Source organism: Sebastes fasciatus, chromosome 14, assembly GCF_043250625.1.
Source record: "Sebastes fasciatus isolate fSebFas1 chromosome 14, fSebFas1.pri, whole genome shotgun sequence".
Lineage (NCBI taxonomy): Eukaryota > Metazoa > Chordata > Actinopteri > Perciformes > Sebastidae > Sebastes > Sebastes fasciatus.
In genome coordinates, this window is record NC_133808.1 from 21,890,795 (window position 1) to 21,908,114 (window position 17,320).

Here is a 17,320-nt window from a genome sequence, read left to right on the forward strand (position 1 = left end):
CTTTAGTGTCATCTGCTTCTAAGTAGATCTTTACATGCAATGAGATTATACAGTAAAAGAAACAGCAGACAAATTCATTATATTTTATTTATTGTTTTAGTTCGGCATTGCATATTTACTATTCATAAACATATTGCTTTATTGTTCACCCCAGGAAAGAGGAAAATATGATTATATCAGAATTGCTTGTTTAAAAAACTTTTTGCATCACATTTTCCTGATACATGAGGTAATTTTGAGAAAGTACAGGGATTACCAATATACGTAAATAAAACCCCTTTTCTTCTGTCCATTTTATCACACACTGTCTTTTTTTACTATCAGTCACTCAAAAATGTAGTTAAGTGTAGTAAAGCCAAGAGTGCACTTATCACTGAATATGTATTTGCAGAAAAAGTGCAGTCTATTTTCCAGACTGAGATGATGTTTTAAATCTATTGCACATATTGTATTCCAATATTATAGTCTGACTGACACTTTATTTGTCTAATTGGGGGGTTACGGGTAAATGTTAAGGTCAAACTATTTCTTATGGCTGAGCTTACAGGCTAGAAACACAGCAGTGAGAGAGGCAGCGACTCCTGCTACAGGCCAGCATTCAAGATTGAAGAGTATCTCCAGAATCTCGTGCAGCAAATGCATTCCAGTTTTAACACATGCTAATTCAACCATATGCTTTGGTGCTGCTTATAGTTTAAGGACAAACAGTTATAATAATGTGCATGACGATGTCTTTTCAAAGGAATATGGACTGTGCAGACTGAGCTGAAATTGTTATACACAACATGCATGATACAGAGCATTGATGACATCAAACTTAATATTGTTTCCACTTACATTTTCCTTTGACCTGAGATAAGAAAATCCTTCAATTATGGAAACAGAGAAAGGCCCTTAAATAGGTTTTTCTAAGCCACACACTCTTTCATAAACATATACAGTAATTATATTAATGTGTGGGCTTCACACTGGAAGATTTATGTTAAAAATGAAGAAGTCTTACAAATGTTTAAGGCCAGGTAAAATGGAAAACTAACGGAAGTTGAATTTCAATGTTCATGAAAAAGAGATGAAAAGGATCCTGTACAGTTTTATAGGCAGAAAACTCCACATACCAACAATCTGCACACTCTAATCAACACTTAAACTGCTACATTTCATTTTATTCATGACTATTGTTTCCACTAATCAATAGCTGGATAAACAGCCCATTACTCTCATACTAACCAACAATTAACAGTTTTCTTTGTGAAAAAAAATATATACAAATATGTCTGAACAGCATTCAGAGTTGGTGATAAACATGCAAAGTGTCAGAGTGCATCCCGAAGGGGTGTCTTTTTGATAAATATTTCTATAATTAAAAATATTACTATATATCTTTTACCAAATAACTGTGCTAAAAACACAGCAGTAGCACTTTTCCAATTTGAAATGGAAGACCTGGATCAAAAAGAGGGGTGGACAACCACACAGGTTCATGTGAAGGAAGGAAGAAAATACCACTAGGGGTTAGAAATCAAAACAGATCAAGACATGCAAAAGGCTGAGCGCTCTAAACAACTAACTTATTTAATTCAGAGACTAGATCCTATAAAAGGATGTTAACAGCAAAGATGGGGACTTGAGAGGATACAGCCCCTCATAGCCACTGCACCACACTACAGTTCCGGTCCAACCTGTGCCAATCGATTGGCAAGATAAGTGACAGTAGCATCATCTAATCGGATTGTGTTTGTCCAATGAAGACAAGAGCTTGATATAGATGTTTAGAAAAGGAAATAAATGATCATACATTTCTTTAAAAATCCTTAAAAGGCTAACATCTGGTGTTTTACAGCCACAGTCAAAGTTGTGTTTAGATTTTAGTATTTAATGTCAGTGGCGTAGGATGATACACGAATGATCCATTCCCATGAAGTGTTAAAACTTCAAGAGCTATCACTTTCTTTCCCTGTAGAAAACAACATCAACTTGTTTACATCTGCAGGTTATAAAGACGGAACCAGCTTTGTGGAGAATCTGCAGCCCACCAAACATGAATAAGTCGGTTTGTAAGTTCAGAGGGTTTTGATATGGCTTGTCAAGGCAGCATGTTTGTATCATCTCAATCTGCTCTGATTAAAATGCTCTGCATAAATAGCCCAACGAGTGATGTACTGACTGAGAAGATCATGGTAATCTATGACTCCTGAGTTGTTGACACGGTGTTTAAAGACTAGGACTGGAGAGCATTGACGCCATATTGTTGTTATTATTATTATACAGTATTCTTTTAGTAAGTTGTCTCTGTGTTAATCTACTAAAAATAATTTGGGAAATGTTCAGGTTTTGACCAGAAGAACACGTCGCACATCTATTTCATGAGACAGGTTCGTAGGAGAGAGACGAATAGTTTAAAGTAGTAGTAGTAGTAGTTGCAAGAAAAATCTTGCACACTGACTTGTAAAAGTATATTAGGGCGACTAAATGTACCTTTTCAAGTTACGTTCTGAAACGTCGCAAATAAATTTACTTTTGCAAGTTTGACAGTGTGCAGGATTTTTTTTGCAACTTTTGAAATATTCGGACTTTGACATTTTATATAGGACTTATTCTGCTGCAGTACAACGTTTCTGTGTGCAACTTGATTTCTAAAATAGGCTCTCGGTTACTTCAAACCAATAAAGGTTGAATGTACAACTCATACACAGTATATAACTTCCAAACAAAGGGTGTAGGAGCTTACAGTAAGACCTTAAAGCTAGGATAAGCCTACAAGAAAAGTATAATTCGATGGTACAGTGCAAATGCGCCCCTCTCACCACTTGGATTTACAGTTTGTTTTGCATAAAGAACCATTTGCATGGTTGAGGACCAGTGGATTGCGTTTGGCAAGCACGTCATCGTGTCCAACCTTCTGGTCGTTAAGTAGATGCAGCTCAGTAGAAAGCGGAGAGATGTAAAGAGACGTAGCATATAGCTGGACGTGAATGCATTTGTGTGTGCGTGTTGCTCAGTGGGTACTGTTGCTGCTCCAGTCGTAAGGGAGGAAGCTGACTTTGGTCTTCCCAGCAGAAAGGACACCCTGCAGGCTGGTCTTCTTTGGAGAGTCACTCATGTGCTCCACCACCCACTTCAGCAACTACAAGAGAGACGAGGTGGGAGAGAAAACACACGGTGAGGTTCACAGTGGGTTGACGGTCATTGGGCTGATTTTTACAACATAGTATTGCTACTTTTACTTAAGTAAAATATCTACTTCTCCACCACTGCCGTTATGTCTGTGAATAAGACCACAAGGTAGGTAGTTGGGAGTCAAAATTACCTTTTCATCCGTTCCTCCAAAGTCAGCTTTGTACCACTTGAATATCTGACTGAGTCGCACTTCTTTTTTCCCAGAATCCACAATACATGCGTCGTCGTTCTCCAAGAAGGCCTCAGCTGCTGTGCGGAGCTGGCTGTCAATGTCCTGATAGGGTCGAGTAGATCAGGATTGACCATCAAGCTCTTAATATTTACCAGATATGTTTTACATACCCATTATACCCCAGAAGTATATTTGAAATCTGCTTACCTGTGGAGTGTATGTTTTAATTGGTGGGCAGCCCTTTGAGCCACAGTTCAAGGCAAAGTGAATGAGGGGCTCAGCATCTGGAAGCGCCATCTAGTGGACAAGATGGGTAAAAGAAGTCAACATTGCATTAGTTATTCCGCATAAAAGTGTCATTGTTGAATCAGTGAAATGTTCAGCTGTGATTTAACAGGATGTCTGAATACTTGGAGTCGTGGGTCTGTTTTGGAGAAGGGCCGTAGAAGCTGTGCGACACCTTTTCTGTTCCCTCTCAGAATGCCGTTCTCAATGTCCTGTAATGTGAACACTTCTCCTCCAATCAGGTAGCTCACATAGTTGAAGAACTGTAAATGGGACAGGAAAACATATCTTGCTTAAGTACATGTGAATTGAATCGAACATTAAGACCATCTTACATACAACAAAAAGTTAAGATAACACATCTATTGATGCCACTCAGTATGAACGTTTTATCTTTATATATTAGTGTAGATCAGCACCAAAAATGTCTGTCCTCGGCTTCACTATAGAAATATCATCCGAGCATTATTGTTTTCTTTACATACTTTTTACAGCACTTCCAAACAAGCTTAACAATTTTTCTTTTGATTAAATTTAATCTTTCTTTTTTCTGATAATGCACAACTGCTGTACATAAAGATACCAGGAAATGCTGTTGATAGGCTTTAGGGGTTCCAGGAACACCCATCAGGAAACTCTATAGTGACTCTGTGAGATGTGATAAGGACTGGGGATTAGTGCAGCCTACTCTGTATCTTTGCCACATGTTGGTGGGGGCCCCCAGGCGTAGGTACCCATGGATGACCAAGGCATTGTAGATGTTGATGAAGAAGGCCAGCTTCTCCTCCCGACTCAGCGAAAGCAGCTCCACCCTCTGCAGCTGAATGGCGAGCTCACAGTAACGCTCAAAGGACGGGTTCACTGACATGCCCTTGTAGTCCACAGACTGTGGGAGCGAGGACAACACATACAGCCATGTTTTTCCAAATAAGCACGGGTAAAGCAACCACAGAATCACTTATATGTGACCGATTTTGTCATATGGTTTAGTCATACCAATGTACACTAAAATCATGCAATAAAATGTCTTAAGAAAAATGAACATGTCTCATGAAAAGGCCTCAAGACTAAAGCCCACAAGGTAAACCTGTGCATGCAGCACTTCGCTCCATATATGCACATGCAACTTCAGGAAACAACTTGCACAATGCAACAGAAAGCAGTGTATGCCACAAAATCATAACCTTGCATTAAAAGTAAGCAAACATTCAAAATCTCTGAGTCAGAAGCCCAGAGTTAATGAGGACATTACCTTGCCATCGGCAGAGAGATGCTCGGAGAACAATTTCAGAATCAACTCCCGTACAAGCAAAGAGAGCTCAGCAGCTGAGAGAGAGAGAGAGAGAGAGAGAGAGAGAGAGAGAGAGAGAGAGAGAGAGAGAGAGAGAGAGAGAGAGAGAGAGAGAAAGATGATTAATGTTTGATAAGTTCAATAGCATTTTCTGGTGAGCTGAACGAAACCAACATCTGAATGGTAAGGGCAACTCTGTTAGCATAGCCCCAGAACCTTGACAATTATTGGATCTTTTTAAAAGACATACTCAATTGTGTTGTAATATAAAATCAACACAGTTCATCGCCAGATGTCTAGAACATCAGTAGGTGTATATTTAACGTAGCTGTGAAATAATGCCATGTAAAAAAAATAATGAACAAACTGCATAAAGACCAGGCTAACCTTGATGTTGTACAAATTAGGTTATTATTAAAAAACATTACCTGTGAGAAAAGAGAGCATTGCAGATAAATCCAAGAGGTAAAAAAACAGCCAAGCATAATAACACTAACACTCACAAAAGCAGTGATTCTAATCACCTCTGCGTTGTACAGCACGGATTAGCTTTGTTAATTAGCCTCTAGAGGTGTGCAACATTCAGGTAGAGATACAATACAGAGCCGAGCAATATGTCTTACCACCACAGAACAAGAAACGTCTGAGAAGAAATTATAACCTCTGTCAAAAGATGACACCAAAACCTGCAGAAAAGCAAACATGGTTTTGAAATAGGGCTTCGATGATATATATGTTTTCGGGCCATTTTCCTTTTTTCTTCAGCTGCTATCAGAATCAATGCAGGAGTTCTCAGGTTAGCGTTACAGAATAACTGAATTATACGACTGAATTTACCAAAATATTATCAATATATTATCAAACACACTGCAGTCTTTTTTTTGTTTAGGTATTTTGAAGGTCGAGCATAGACTTTCATGCTCCCACTGCATCATAGCCATCCTACAGGAGGTGGAAGTCACTGATGGAATGATATGCATTTTTTATGAGAGGCCATATATCAGATATATCATTAAGCCCTACTTCAGTTCTTCCCACCACAAAGCTCACTGACATAATTCACAGACCCAAGCGAACCAAAAGGGTCATATACCAAGCCAGCAGCAGAGAAAGGACAGAGGTTAAAGAGCACTGGGGGTCACCAGTCAGCGTGAAACTGGAATGTGTGAAGCCCCAAAGCCCGATCCGGTCCTGACCTACCCGGGATGGGACTGCAGGCTGCCGTCTGTCCTGCGTTGAGGGCTGAATGAGGGTCATCCTCCAGCAGCCTGAACAGTGCGTCTTTCCCTTCTCCAAAACTGCCATCCTGCTGCCCACTGCCACGCACACTCACCATGTACTTCTTCTGCAACAATGCTTGGCCAGTATTACAGGCCTCACCCCTGGCTAGCACACACATGGCCAGTTCAGTGAGTTTTCCAGATATCCGAACAACAAAATCAAAACTGACACAACACTGAAAGCCTGTTTTGCTGCAGGTCTACAGCCTTACTTACCCATGCCCTTCTCTTTCTGCAGCCAGTCAACCAGTTGATCACCTGAGAAGCTCTTTTTGTACACTGTCAGTCCCCTCCTAAGACTGCCAATCACACTGCCATGTTTGAGGTCTTGTACCAGGTCCGCAAACTCATCTTTCTCACACATAAACTCTGTGAGGGCAGGAATATGCCAAAGCCACACATGTACAAACACACAAAAATACACATGTTCATACCCACGTGTATGAAAGAATATGAGCAGTCCAGCATATGGGCGCACAAAACATGGTGGAAAAGGAAGCACCTGAATGTTACAGGAAATATAATTTTCTACATGTAAGCCCAGCAGGTATGATGGAGAAAAGCAGACTAAGTATTGCACACAAAAAAACGTATGTGTCTTCTTAAACTAATAATTCATGAGAACAAATTAACAGAAGATAACATGCACATTTTAACATGCAAGCTAATACAAATGTTGTTCAACATGGCAAAATCTGTAGTATGTCCATCTATTTCCATCCAAAATCCAGACAAAACAGCATTGAATCCAAGTGGGTCATTTAGATTGACAACTACTACTATTAACGTAGGGCTACAGTGGCTTATATGCACCTTATAGCAGCCAAAGCTGGCCAGCATTGCTGAAACAATGTCCAGATGACATAATCAAGACTATTGAGGGGGCTAATGGAATGAAAGCTTTAACATAATGATATAAATATGGATTAGAACAAAAAGATCTTTCTCTACAAAAGGCTGTGTAAGCACCCCCTTTGGACAGACGTTGTATACACAGTAGGGAGCTTAATAATCACATACTGTATAATGAGGTACTGTGAGGCAGCCTGGTGCTGCTGGGGCTCATCCAAAGTGTCAAGTTTCCTGTATCAACTGTCTGTGTTGGCAATCGTGACAGGAGATGAGCACACACACACACACACACACACACACACACACACACACGCACACACACCTGCTATTACCGGAACGTACCAGCGTGCCCATGTCAGCACTAGCTGTAAACTATAGTCGAGCCAATGCCTCACATTAAGGAAGTTTCCCCCTCAGTGTGGTTCATTTCACCAGTTGACAACCCATTTCTGAGCAAACTAAACCAATCTGAAACTGATCTCGTTTTCAAATAATCCTAATCCATTAAGCAATTAATCCACCAGGGACACACTGTACAATAACAGTTAAACACACCATGAACTGTGCATTAGAAAAGGTTAAGGTATTAAGGACTGCAGGATTCATTTATTTTTCTGTTCCCACATGTGAAGGCAACAAAATGATCTGGAAAAAGACCAATAAATCCCTCACCTCCATCAGTCTCCCCAGACATGTCCTCTGGTGGGTTCTCCTCTGGTAGTGGTGGAGCATCTGCTGGAAGAGGCTCTTTCTTGACCAGATTCACCAACCTCTGGAGCTCGTCAGGAGCCTGAGGGAGTGAAGCAGATCCACACATCCATACAAGTTGAAACACAATTCTGAATAATAGTAGACGCAATTAGGATTTTAGGAAATATACATTACACTAAGTTCACTAGTGTTCAACTCCTTCTCACCAATTTCTGCAGGTCATCGTTGCCCCCAACATGAATATTGTTAAAGAAGATCTGAGGGACTGAGGTGCGTCCTGTCAGCGCCTTCACCCTGGCTATTAGCTCTGGATGCCTTCCCATATCCACGTCAACTACTGGTACTCCCAAACGTCCCAGGGTGGCTTTAGCCCGCATACAGTGTGGGCAGCCCGGCATGGAGTACACTGTTACCCGGCCCAGAGCGCTGCTCTCAAGCTCCTCCATCTGCAGCAATAACAGAAAGACAAGAGGGCAAAGAGTTTTAAGCTTTAGCTTTTCCAGAGAATATTGGCTGAGCTCCATGTTTTTCCCATCAATGTTGTGTTTTGAATGTGTGCAAATTTACACAAAACATTTCATCAGTAGGTGCTTTACATACTGCATGTGTTGTAGCCTGTATTCATGCATCCATACACATACGTTTATGTAAATATGTGAGATTGCTTTTGTGTACACACACAAAAAACATTTTTCTTTGTAAGAGGAGAAATGTGATAGTAAAATCTGAGGTTTCAAATTTGAGATTCATTGTAACGCCCTCCTTTGATGAGATCTGGCACATGTGGATGCTTACATATCTGGTCTATCTCTACCTGAAAAGAGGAACTATTTCCTCTCACCTACACACACAATGGAGAATCTGTTTGTCTGATTGAGATTAACCGGTGCCAGTTATGTGTAAGGGTCATGGATTTGGTCCAATTGTGCTATGTGTTCCCTGAGGAAGGATACAGTTCTCCAAAAAGCTTTTGCACAATACTGAAGGAATCAAATTCTTGTCCTACATTCTGTACTTTTAGAGTGGTGTCCTCCCAGCCAGTCGAGGGATTCAAACCACCTTCACTGGCTTCCAATCAAGTCCTGCATCAACTATAAACTCCTCATTCACACATACAAATCCCTCCATGCCCTTCCCCCTCAGCGCCTAACCGACCTTCTCCACCCTGGAAACTAGGATCCTCTGACACCCAGCTGAGAACATTCAGCGACAGAGCCTCCAGGGTCACAGCCCCCGACCTCTGGAACTCTCTCCCTCCTGAAATAAGAAATGCTTCATCCCTTGACACTTTCAAAAAACACCTCAAGCGTCACCTGTTCATCAAGGCCTATGATCTCAGCTGACTCTTCCTACACATCACTCTTTTAAATACTTAGCTATAGTTTCTCCTCTGTGTTATTTATTAGTATGATTTTGTGTGTAAAGCGTCCTTGGGTTTCTGAAAGGCGATATATAAGTCCAATTTATTATTAAACCATCAATCGCACCGTCCTTTATAACTTCTAGAGAGGCGATTAGGAGGAGTTGAGGAACTTGTTTTGCCTGACTTGGGAAATGACTGGTGCAATTTCCTCTCAGCTCATTTCTGAACATCTGCAGTTGAAAGCAGGCCAGTGGTGTGATGGGTATTTCAGCTATGTCAAAACTGGTTTTCTATGAAACAGTTCCTCATTTCATCATGACACAGTTTTACTGGCAGCCAGTCAGTTCAATATTAATCTAGGCTTATCAAGCGCTGGATCAAACCACACCTCATGTTAATGTTTGTACAAATAGTTCAAGGTACAAAGTTGCTGGTTTCTCAGTAATTTAGCCTCACAGTTCACATTTCCTGAGCAGTGTACTTTCGCAACACAATTTTCTAATTTTAGCATCGGTTTAGTACCGTTCTATTAACACATTCTCCCCTAAATGGTTTAGGGCCAAAATACATTTCTGATCTTCTGCTATGTTCTGAACCATCCAGACCTCTCAGGTCATCTGGATCAGGTCTGCTTAGTGTCCCCAGAGTCACAACTAAACATGCAGAAGCAGCGTTCACTTTTTATGCACCAAATATGAGTTTCTTTTAAATCAAAGCTTAAAACTTTCCTGTTTGCTGCTGCTGCCTTTTATTAAACCAGATAATGATCTTATACTGCACTAGAGCTTTTACTCTTGTGTGTTATTATACTCTATTCTTCTATCCTATTGCTTTTATTTTTTAGCTTGCTTTTATTTTCTAATATTTCATGTTTTTATAACTGTTTTAATTATGTCTTAATGTTCTTTTGCACTTTGTCTCAATGTTATTGAATGTTTATGTAAAGCATTTTGAATTGCCCTGTTGCTGAAATGTGCTATACAAATAAAGCTGCCTTGCCTTGTAAGTCAGTAATATGTGATAGTAATTGATTGATGGAAGATGACTACAGTTAAACCAACAAGCAAGACTAACCTTATATTAAATCCTCAAAGTTTGTTATGGGGCTACATCTGTTTGTTTCAATAACTGAACAGCAATATAACCCACAACACCAATTACACAACACTAATATGTTATATTAGCAAATAATACCTTATAATATTACCTTTCAGTGGCTGAAAAAAACAAAGTTGCAGGTCTCTCAGTAATTCAGCCTTGCAATTCACATTTCCTGAGCAGTGCACTTCACAATTTTCTAATTCCAGCATTGGTTTAGTGCTGTTTTCATCATGCAACTCTATTAACACATCCTCCTGTAAGTCAAGTTATATGTGATAGTAATATGTTATGGGGTTACATCTGCTTGTTTCAATAACTGCACAGCAACATAACTATCACCAATTACACAACTCGTTTAGTGACATATGAGTATATAACAGTGAACAAGCTGCATGGTGTTAACAAGCCAATGTTATATTAGTGAATAATAAGGGTTACCTTTCAGTGGTTGACTCCTTTTGCTTTATTCGGCAGTACACTTTTAAATCGCACAGCTGCTCCCTTTAGTCCTGTTAATTAAAACATATTAGTTAATGCATAATGTTGTGTACACAGCCAGCTCAGAGGTCTCTTATCTTGCAGGTAGGTTACCAGGCTGCTCTGGCTGCAGGACATCATCATATGAGCTGCTCTAGTTCAGCTAGCTAGCTATGTTGTGTTATGATGCCTTCAGGCGCTCCTCGTAAACGCGCATTCTCTATAAATCATCAACACCCATAATCTCAATTACCATTACATGACAGGAGATTGTTTCCCCCTGTGAAACTCCCTTCTGCCTTTTTGTCCTGGATGACATTTGTGTTCCTTTTTAATATGGCCAGTACAAACATACAGAATTGTGTATTCATTTTTTTTATTCTTATTTTATTCTAATGTTTTTATCTATTCTTGTTATTATACTGCTTATTCGCACCAACAAAACAAAAGCAAATTCCTAGTGAATACCTCTACACACATCAATAAACTTGATTCTGATTCTGATAAAGGAATGACTTTAAATCTTGTCAGTTGGCAATACCAGTTTATCCAGTTTAAGACACAGCAAGGTGTGACACATCGGTGTATTTATTATGTTTGTGTGTTGCCCTAGTGTTAGCCCTGGACCTCTGCCAACAGTTACAACTTGGAGAGATATTTAATAATAATAATAATAATAATTATTATTATTATTATTATAGTAATAATAATAATATCAAAGACTCTCTGTTGGCTCAAAAGGTGGCAATAAACATTTGTAGCTTGTTCCATTACAAATAATGTATTGGTTACACACATTTAATGCCATATAGGTAAAAAATAAATAAATAAAAAAAAAACCTGGGACAGACAGTATCGAGTTAGAACTGAGTTTTGTTTTTTTTACTGAACAAATTAAAATGTTCAAACAACATGGCTCATAGATCATTGCATTAGAGTAAAATGACAGAGTGCATACAGAACAAGAACAGATAAAATAAGTAAAATTATACATGAAAATAATAATAAATTAAATTAAGGGCTATAGGGCTGTACCTGTAATTCATATTCTTCTATTATACTGAGAAGTTTCAATGCATTTTTGTTTTTCATGACTTTAAGGGCTTTTATGTAAGAAAGAAACTCAGAATGAAACACATTAAACCTATAGGTTTCACTTTCATATAATTGGATTTGTGCAAATAACATTTTCCAAGAATGAGAATGTTATTCACCAGAAAGTCATCTTTGTTATTGTCCATGACAAGACCATAAACAATGTCCTTTTGAGAGAAGTTTCCCAGATGAGAAACTTTTGGGAAAAGCCAGTCATGTATATATATATATATATCATCATATAGTTAGAACTGAGTAGTTAGGGTTGTTTTTTCAACCGAGGACTCCAAAGATTCCTATAACATCAAATGCATCTTCTTGGTCCTACCCATATGTCCCACCGTAGCAACCGTGGCTTTGTGCGGAACGGTTCTTTCTCCACTAATACATGTTTCTACACGGACACATTTCTAATTGGACACAAATGGACGCAAAGCAAAGAGCAGAGGAGCTTAATATTTTTGTTTTGCGGTGTTCAAGATGCCTGGACTGTCAAACGTAGAGCGAGCTGGATGTGCAAAGATACTGGCGTCAATGCCAAAAGGTGACGTACTGTCTCTTAGTGACACCGTCACCAACAAGATGATCGTTGTGGAAAACCTGACAGGTAACTCACCTCATGATCTCAATCTGTACCAGATAAGTTAACTATGACACTATTAACCTTAGCTGATTATAGTTAACTTTATCGTGTTTAACAAGCCAAACAAGTTAATGTCAAAAATATACATTTCATAATACAGACTATACGAGTACGGACGGCACTGTTGTCCAAAACAGACGCGTGTGGGCGTGAACTAACACTATAACACGGAAGTTAAAAGAAAGTGAAACTATAGCTGGTGTTATATATAGACAATTCTTTTTTCATTTTATTTTATTTTTTCATGTCAAAAATGTATTTCAAACTTTTAGAATTTAGAATTTAGAATTTAGAATACAAAAAAAAGAAAGAAAGAAAGAAAGAAAAAGAATGAACACGTGGACAGTCAGAAACAAGTAGTATTTACATACAATGACATTTATAAGTTATAAGAAAGTGAAACTACATTTTTGCAATTCAATTCAATTTGCTTTATTGATCATGACTGTCAGGTGATCAATATTGCCAACGCGTCAATTCAATAATAAATAAAAATAAAAAAAAGAACAAAATAAAAACAAAAACATATATACATATATACATAATGTTATAGGAATCATTGGTGTCCTAGTGTTGAAATACACACGAACTACCCTAACTACTCAGTTCTATCTCGATACTGTCTGTCCCAGGTTGGTTTCTTTCATATATACAATTCATTAAGCAAATTACAATATATAGATATTTAAAAAGAACATGCATTTAAATGGAAGAAAACAATAAAGAAATATACAAACAAATAAAAAACAATTAATAACAATATATTGTAATATCAAAGGATAAATGTAAAAAAAAAAAACAACAACCATGAAGTAAATGTCAAAAGACGGCTTACTGTCACTTTGTGACACAGTCACAAATAAGATGATTGCTGTGGAAAACCTGACAGGTAAGTTAACGTTGTGAGAAAGTGAAACTATAGCTAACGTTATATATATATAGACAATGACTCAACCATGAACTAAGATACGTGTTGCACAAGTTCACCTTTAAAGAACTAATGAATTACCTTTTCAAAAGAGATATTGACATGAGATGACACCATGGAGACACCAAAACCGTGTTGCTGATGCTATTTCTCTTCTGCCTAAAGGATGTATTATGTTTATAGCAACCAGCAGCCAGCCACCCCGACCCCTCTCAAGCGCACACACACAGTCACATGATATTGATCTTGCCCAGTTATGTTGGCTTTTTTAAAGTTTTATTTCTTTCTTTCTTTATTTTATTTTTATTTTTAAAATTTATTTTTCTCTCCATTTTGTGATTATCCATATTTTATTTCATTTTATTTTGTTATGATGAAAAGAAAGATAAAAAGGAAAAAAATAAATATATATATATATATATATATATATATATATATATATAAATATATAAATATATAAATATATAAATATAAATATAAAAAAATAAATAAAGATCCTCAACTGGCCGGGCATGGGCCATGCTGCCTCAACACCAACTGTGCTCCTCCTTCTCCTCTCTCCTCCCTCCAATGATTGCCTTTGGATAGAAAAGGGCAAAAGCCCTGAGCTATCAAACCAGGCTCACAAATTTACAATTACGATATTATGTTTATCTGTTCATTTAGAGGCCATGGAAACAATCCTCTCCTTCACTAAAGATGCTGAGGAGTTCCTGAAAAGGAAGAAGGTTCAACGCGACCTCATATTCAAGTATCTGGCCAAAGAGGGTGTGATCATTCCCCCGAACAGCGAGAAACACCAGCTGGCGAAAAGGGCACTGGAGCTCTGGTCGTCTGGGAAGGTAAGTTAGGGACATGAGGTCAGGTTGACCAGCCCTGATATGTTAACATGGTTGAACATATGGAGGTATTGTTTAGGTAAGATGGTGATACTTCATAGGGTGTCAATAATTAGCTGTTGACCGCATGTGTTATTCGAACATGCCTACTAAAAAGTAATCCAGGCACAACATGGCAATGTATTTGAGTTTACCAATAACATCTAATTTCTTTAAGGCCGTGGTTGACCAAAGTCTTCCAAGACAGACAGATGAGACCAGACAGAGACCGACGTCCACACACGTGAATGTCGAGGTGGACTTTGACCCACAGGTCCTCGGCCATCAGTTCTGCCAGTGGTTCTTCCAACTCTTAAACAGTCACAACCCCTCGCTGGGCCAGCCGCCTCAGGACTGGGGACCGCAACACTTCTGGCCAGATGCGAAGCTATGCCTCCTCGCCAGGTAAGAATGCCGTTAAAGGGAATTGAAATTAAAGCTGCTGGTGATGTGTGGTTTGTTAGCTTCTCTGTGTTCATGGCAGTTGTGTATTTTGGGCAGGACTTGGCTGCACCAATTGTTTAATTTTTCTGCAAACAAAAATGCCTTCATAATAATTTGAAAGATGGGATAAGAACAGAAAAAATCTACACATAGGGGCTTGAACTTGACCTGTGTTTTGGGGAAAATAACCCGGAGATGTTGTGATGACAGAGCTGTCTCTCTTTCTCAGAGCTGGCAGCGTACAGATGGAGGATTTCCATGGTGCTGATCTGGTTAGTCTTCGTCTCCAAGCCTTGACTAAGCAAGAGCACCTCCTCCTCAGTCCCAACCTGGAGCCTCTCGGCCTCAGGACGCTGGCCTCCCCCCACGGCCTGGTACTGGTGGCTGTAGCCGGCACCATCCATAGAAACAGAGTCTGTCTGGGCATCTTTGAGAAAATATTTGGCCTCATCCGCTCCCCGCTGGAGAACAACAGCTGGAAGATCAAGTCTGTCCACCTGAAGATCAAAGGGCAGGACGCTCTGGGTGGGAAAGAGATAGTAGCGCCTGCTTTGAGTTACAACTCCACCACTGAAATGCAGCTCCTCTGCCGCTCATGACACTCTTTCTTTTATATTCTTTATCCCATAATGTCTAGGCAGTTTGTTTTCAGAGATCGGAACCTAGCAACCTGTACTGGACAAACCTCTCTCCTACCTTCTGTTTAGCATGTCAGTATGTACAGGTAGGTGGACAATGTTGCATCTAAATCTACTCGGCACATCATTGATGTAACATAAAGACACGACAAAGCTTGAGAGAAGGTTCCCTTATTGGTTTCTGCTGCATCTTTTTGTGGAATTCTTTTTTTATTAAAATATACTGTATATTGATGCAAAGTTTGACTTTGGCATCCGTGCCTTTCGTACGATAAAATGCAAATAGAGACATGGATGTGCTTTTGTAAATATGTATCATATATATATATAAAGATTATATTAACACTTGGGTACACTTTATGCTCTGTAATGACAGGTAGGTCACTACTTGCAAACAGAAGAAATATTGTGTGTGTGTTTTCAAATGGCTGTACAAGGTCAATTAAAATTGATTTTGAACATAATCTGAGATCGCTGTGCTTTCATGGGAGGAGTAAAGGTCAGTCTATAATGCTTACAGATGTTATTGATTAGCATTATGTCAAACAATCCCATAATCACACAAAGGTCGGTTATGGGTATATCTCAATGTTTAAAATGTATGTATCAAAATATCTCAGATGTGATATCCTTTCTATACAGCAGTATTTGAGTTCTTTCTCATTGTTGTTTCATACCAGTTTATAGTCTTGCCTTTAAATGCCGGGGCTAAAACATGTAGTTGCATTAAAAAGGCTCAGACCTGTGCGATGCAGTACACACCAAATTGACAGCTCTTAATGAACTATATTCTGTGATTAATTTATAGTGCTTTATAAATTTGCTATTTTATTAATCTCTTTAGTTACACAGACAATTTTGTGATTATTTTCTTTCCTTAATGATGATTCTGTTGCAGTCTATTGCATTTTGCTGAATCACTTGTGTTGTTGCATTGCCATTATTGTGGGCAAAATATTGCGACATGAACGTACAGTGAATTATCCTGTGATTCCCGGCAGTGATGTAGAATAGCCGCCTCACTCTCATAACATTTTCCATTTTGATGGCATAGTGCACAGCTGTGGGGAGAATGACAGCCTAGTTGTTAAGTGCTTGTTTGTTTCCTGTGTGTTCTATTCATCCTGGGGCTCAGTGTAATTTGGCACAAAATTAGCGAGATGGATGCAAGTCTCATTTGGTCTCAACCAAAACAGAACAAGGATTACTTTAAATTACTTCACTTGTTCATACGGAGGCCAGATGCTGTGCAGATCCCACCACGGCTCAGAGCTGATGCTCCATTTGAAGGCCCAAGAAAATCGCTATAATCACATCATTCACTAAAGTACTGTCGAGATGAACAGATCCCTCTTTCTTCCTCACAAAGCTTTCCTCACAGATGTGATGCTCTGTTCATCGTGGTATTTCACTGCAAAGAAAGATGTTTTTTTTTCTGATTTTCATAGTCAGAATATGTGAGTAGAATTTCACATTTAATTTTTGGGACTTCATACACCAGCAGAGGGCAAGCATGTGTACATTGTATACATATACCATAGCCTTGCAGCTATGTCAGTTGCTCTCAAAATGTATGAAGGAGCTAATATTTTGTGCAAGAATTCAATATCCATAAGGTTTGACCGTCTCCATGCTCTCTAGACAGGTTTGATTGCAGGTGTCATTACAGACTGAAAGCCTCCCACGAATGATTTCTCTGGGTGGTCAGACATCTGACATAAAATAAACAATTAAACTAGTTGTCAGAAAACCTCCAACATGTTTGATATTTGATTATTTACTCGCTAAAATGGCATATTTTTTGTTTTCTAAATTCTGCATTTTGCTGTTAGAAGTGAAAACAACAGCAGGTCTGCATGCCTGAGAGCAATACAGGAGATTCATCCTCATCTGCCCCACAGGACAAATATCAGAAAGATCAGAGTGATGAGGAGGCAGGAGAGGATCCAGCCTCTCCATCAGTAACACAGGACCTCAGTGTACTA

The 17,320-nt window shown here is 38.9% G+C and overlaps 2 protein-coding genes across 5 annotated transcripts; one reads left to right on the forward strand and one right to left on the reverse strand.

Moving 5' to 3' along the window:
• Positions 1-79: 79 nt before the first annotated feature.
• LOC141782864 (uncharacterized) lies at positions 80-12,598 on the reverse strand. 2 transcript variants are annotated; one of them, XM_074659676.1, is made up of 12 exons: positions 12,421-12,598; positions 10,671-10,741; positions 7,975-8,214; positions 7,730-7,847; positions 6,422-6,574; positions 6,126-6,311; positions 4,887-4,960; positions 4,323-4,520; positions 3,760-3,897; positions 3,557-3,646; positions 3,308-3,451; positions 80-3,124 (listed from the first exon to the last, which is right to left on the reverse strand). In XM_074659676.1, the coding sequence occupies exons 3-12, from the start codon at positions 8,212-8,214 to the stop codon at positions 2,996-2,998; spliced, it is 1,470 nt and encodes a 489-aa protein (XP_074515777.1). In that variant the 5' UTR covers positions 10,671-10,741; positions 12,421-12,598; the 3' UTR covers positions 80-2,995. The 2 variants fall into 2 exon arrangements, with proteins under 2 accessions (XP_074515777.1, XP_074515775.1); XM_074659674.1 differs by lacking the exon at positions 12,421-12,598 and adding an exon at positions 10,824-10,904.
• On the forward strand, positions 12,157-15,799 carry c14h3orf38 (chromosome 14 C3orf38 homolog). 3 transcript variants are annotated; one of them, XM_074659677.1, is made up of 4 exons: positions 12,157-12,411; positions 14,042-14,217; positions 14,432-14,658; positions 14,927-15,799. In XM_074659677.1, the coding sequence occupies exons 1-4, from the start codon at positions 12,285-12,287 to the stop codon at positions 15,294-15,296; spliced, it is 900 nt and encodes a 299-aa protein (XP_074515778.1). In that variant the 5' UTR covers positions 12,157-12,284; the 3' UTR covers positions 15,297-15,799. The 3 variants fall into 3 exon arrangements, with proteins under 3 accessions (XP_074515778.1, XP_074515780.1, XP_074515779.1); XM_074659679.1 differs by having other exon boundaries at positions 12,160-12,411; positions 14,042-14,207; positions 14,482-14,658; XM_074659678.1 differs by lacking the exon at positions 12,157-12,411 and adding an exon at positions 13,247-13,336.
• Positions 15,800-17,320: the final 1,521 nt, after the last annotated feature.

Bases quoted from the DNA above. Each gene is read 5' to 3' on its own strand.
- LOC141782864 (XM_074659676.1), bottom strand. From the start codon at position 8,214: ATGGAGGAGCTTGAGAGCAGCGCTCTGGGCCGGGTAACAGTGTACTCC. The intron at 6,575-7,729 runs GTGAGGGATTTA...CTGCCCTCACAG, and splicing joins GTCTGGGGAGACTGATGGAG to AGTTTATGTGTGAGAAAGAT. The intron at 3,452-3,556 runs GTAAGCAGATTT...CGACCCTATCAG, and splicing joins TTAAAACATACACTCCACAG to GACATTGACAGCCAGCTCCG.
- c14h3orf38 (XM_074659677.1), top strand. From the start codon at position 12,285: ATGCCTGGACTGTCAAACGTAGAGCGAGCTGGATGTGCAAAGATACTG. The intron at 14,218-14,431 runs GTAAGTTAGGGA...AATTTCTTTAAG, and splicing joins AGCTCTGGTCGTCTGGGAAG to GCCGTGGTTGACCAAAGTCT. The intron at 14,659-14,926 runs GTAAGAATGCCG...TCTCTTTCTCAG, and splicing joins AAGCTATGCCTCCTCGCCAG to AGCTGGCAGCGTACAGATGG.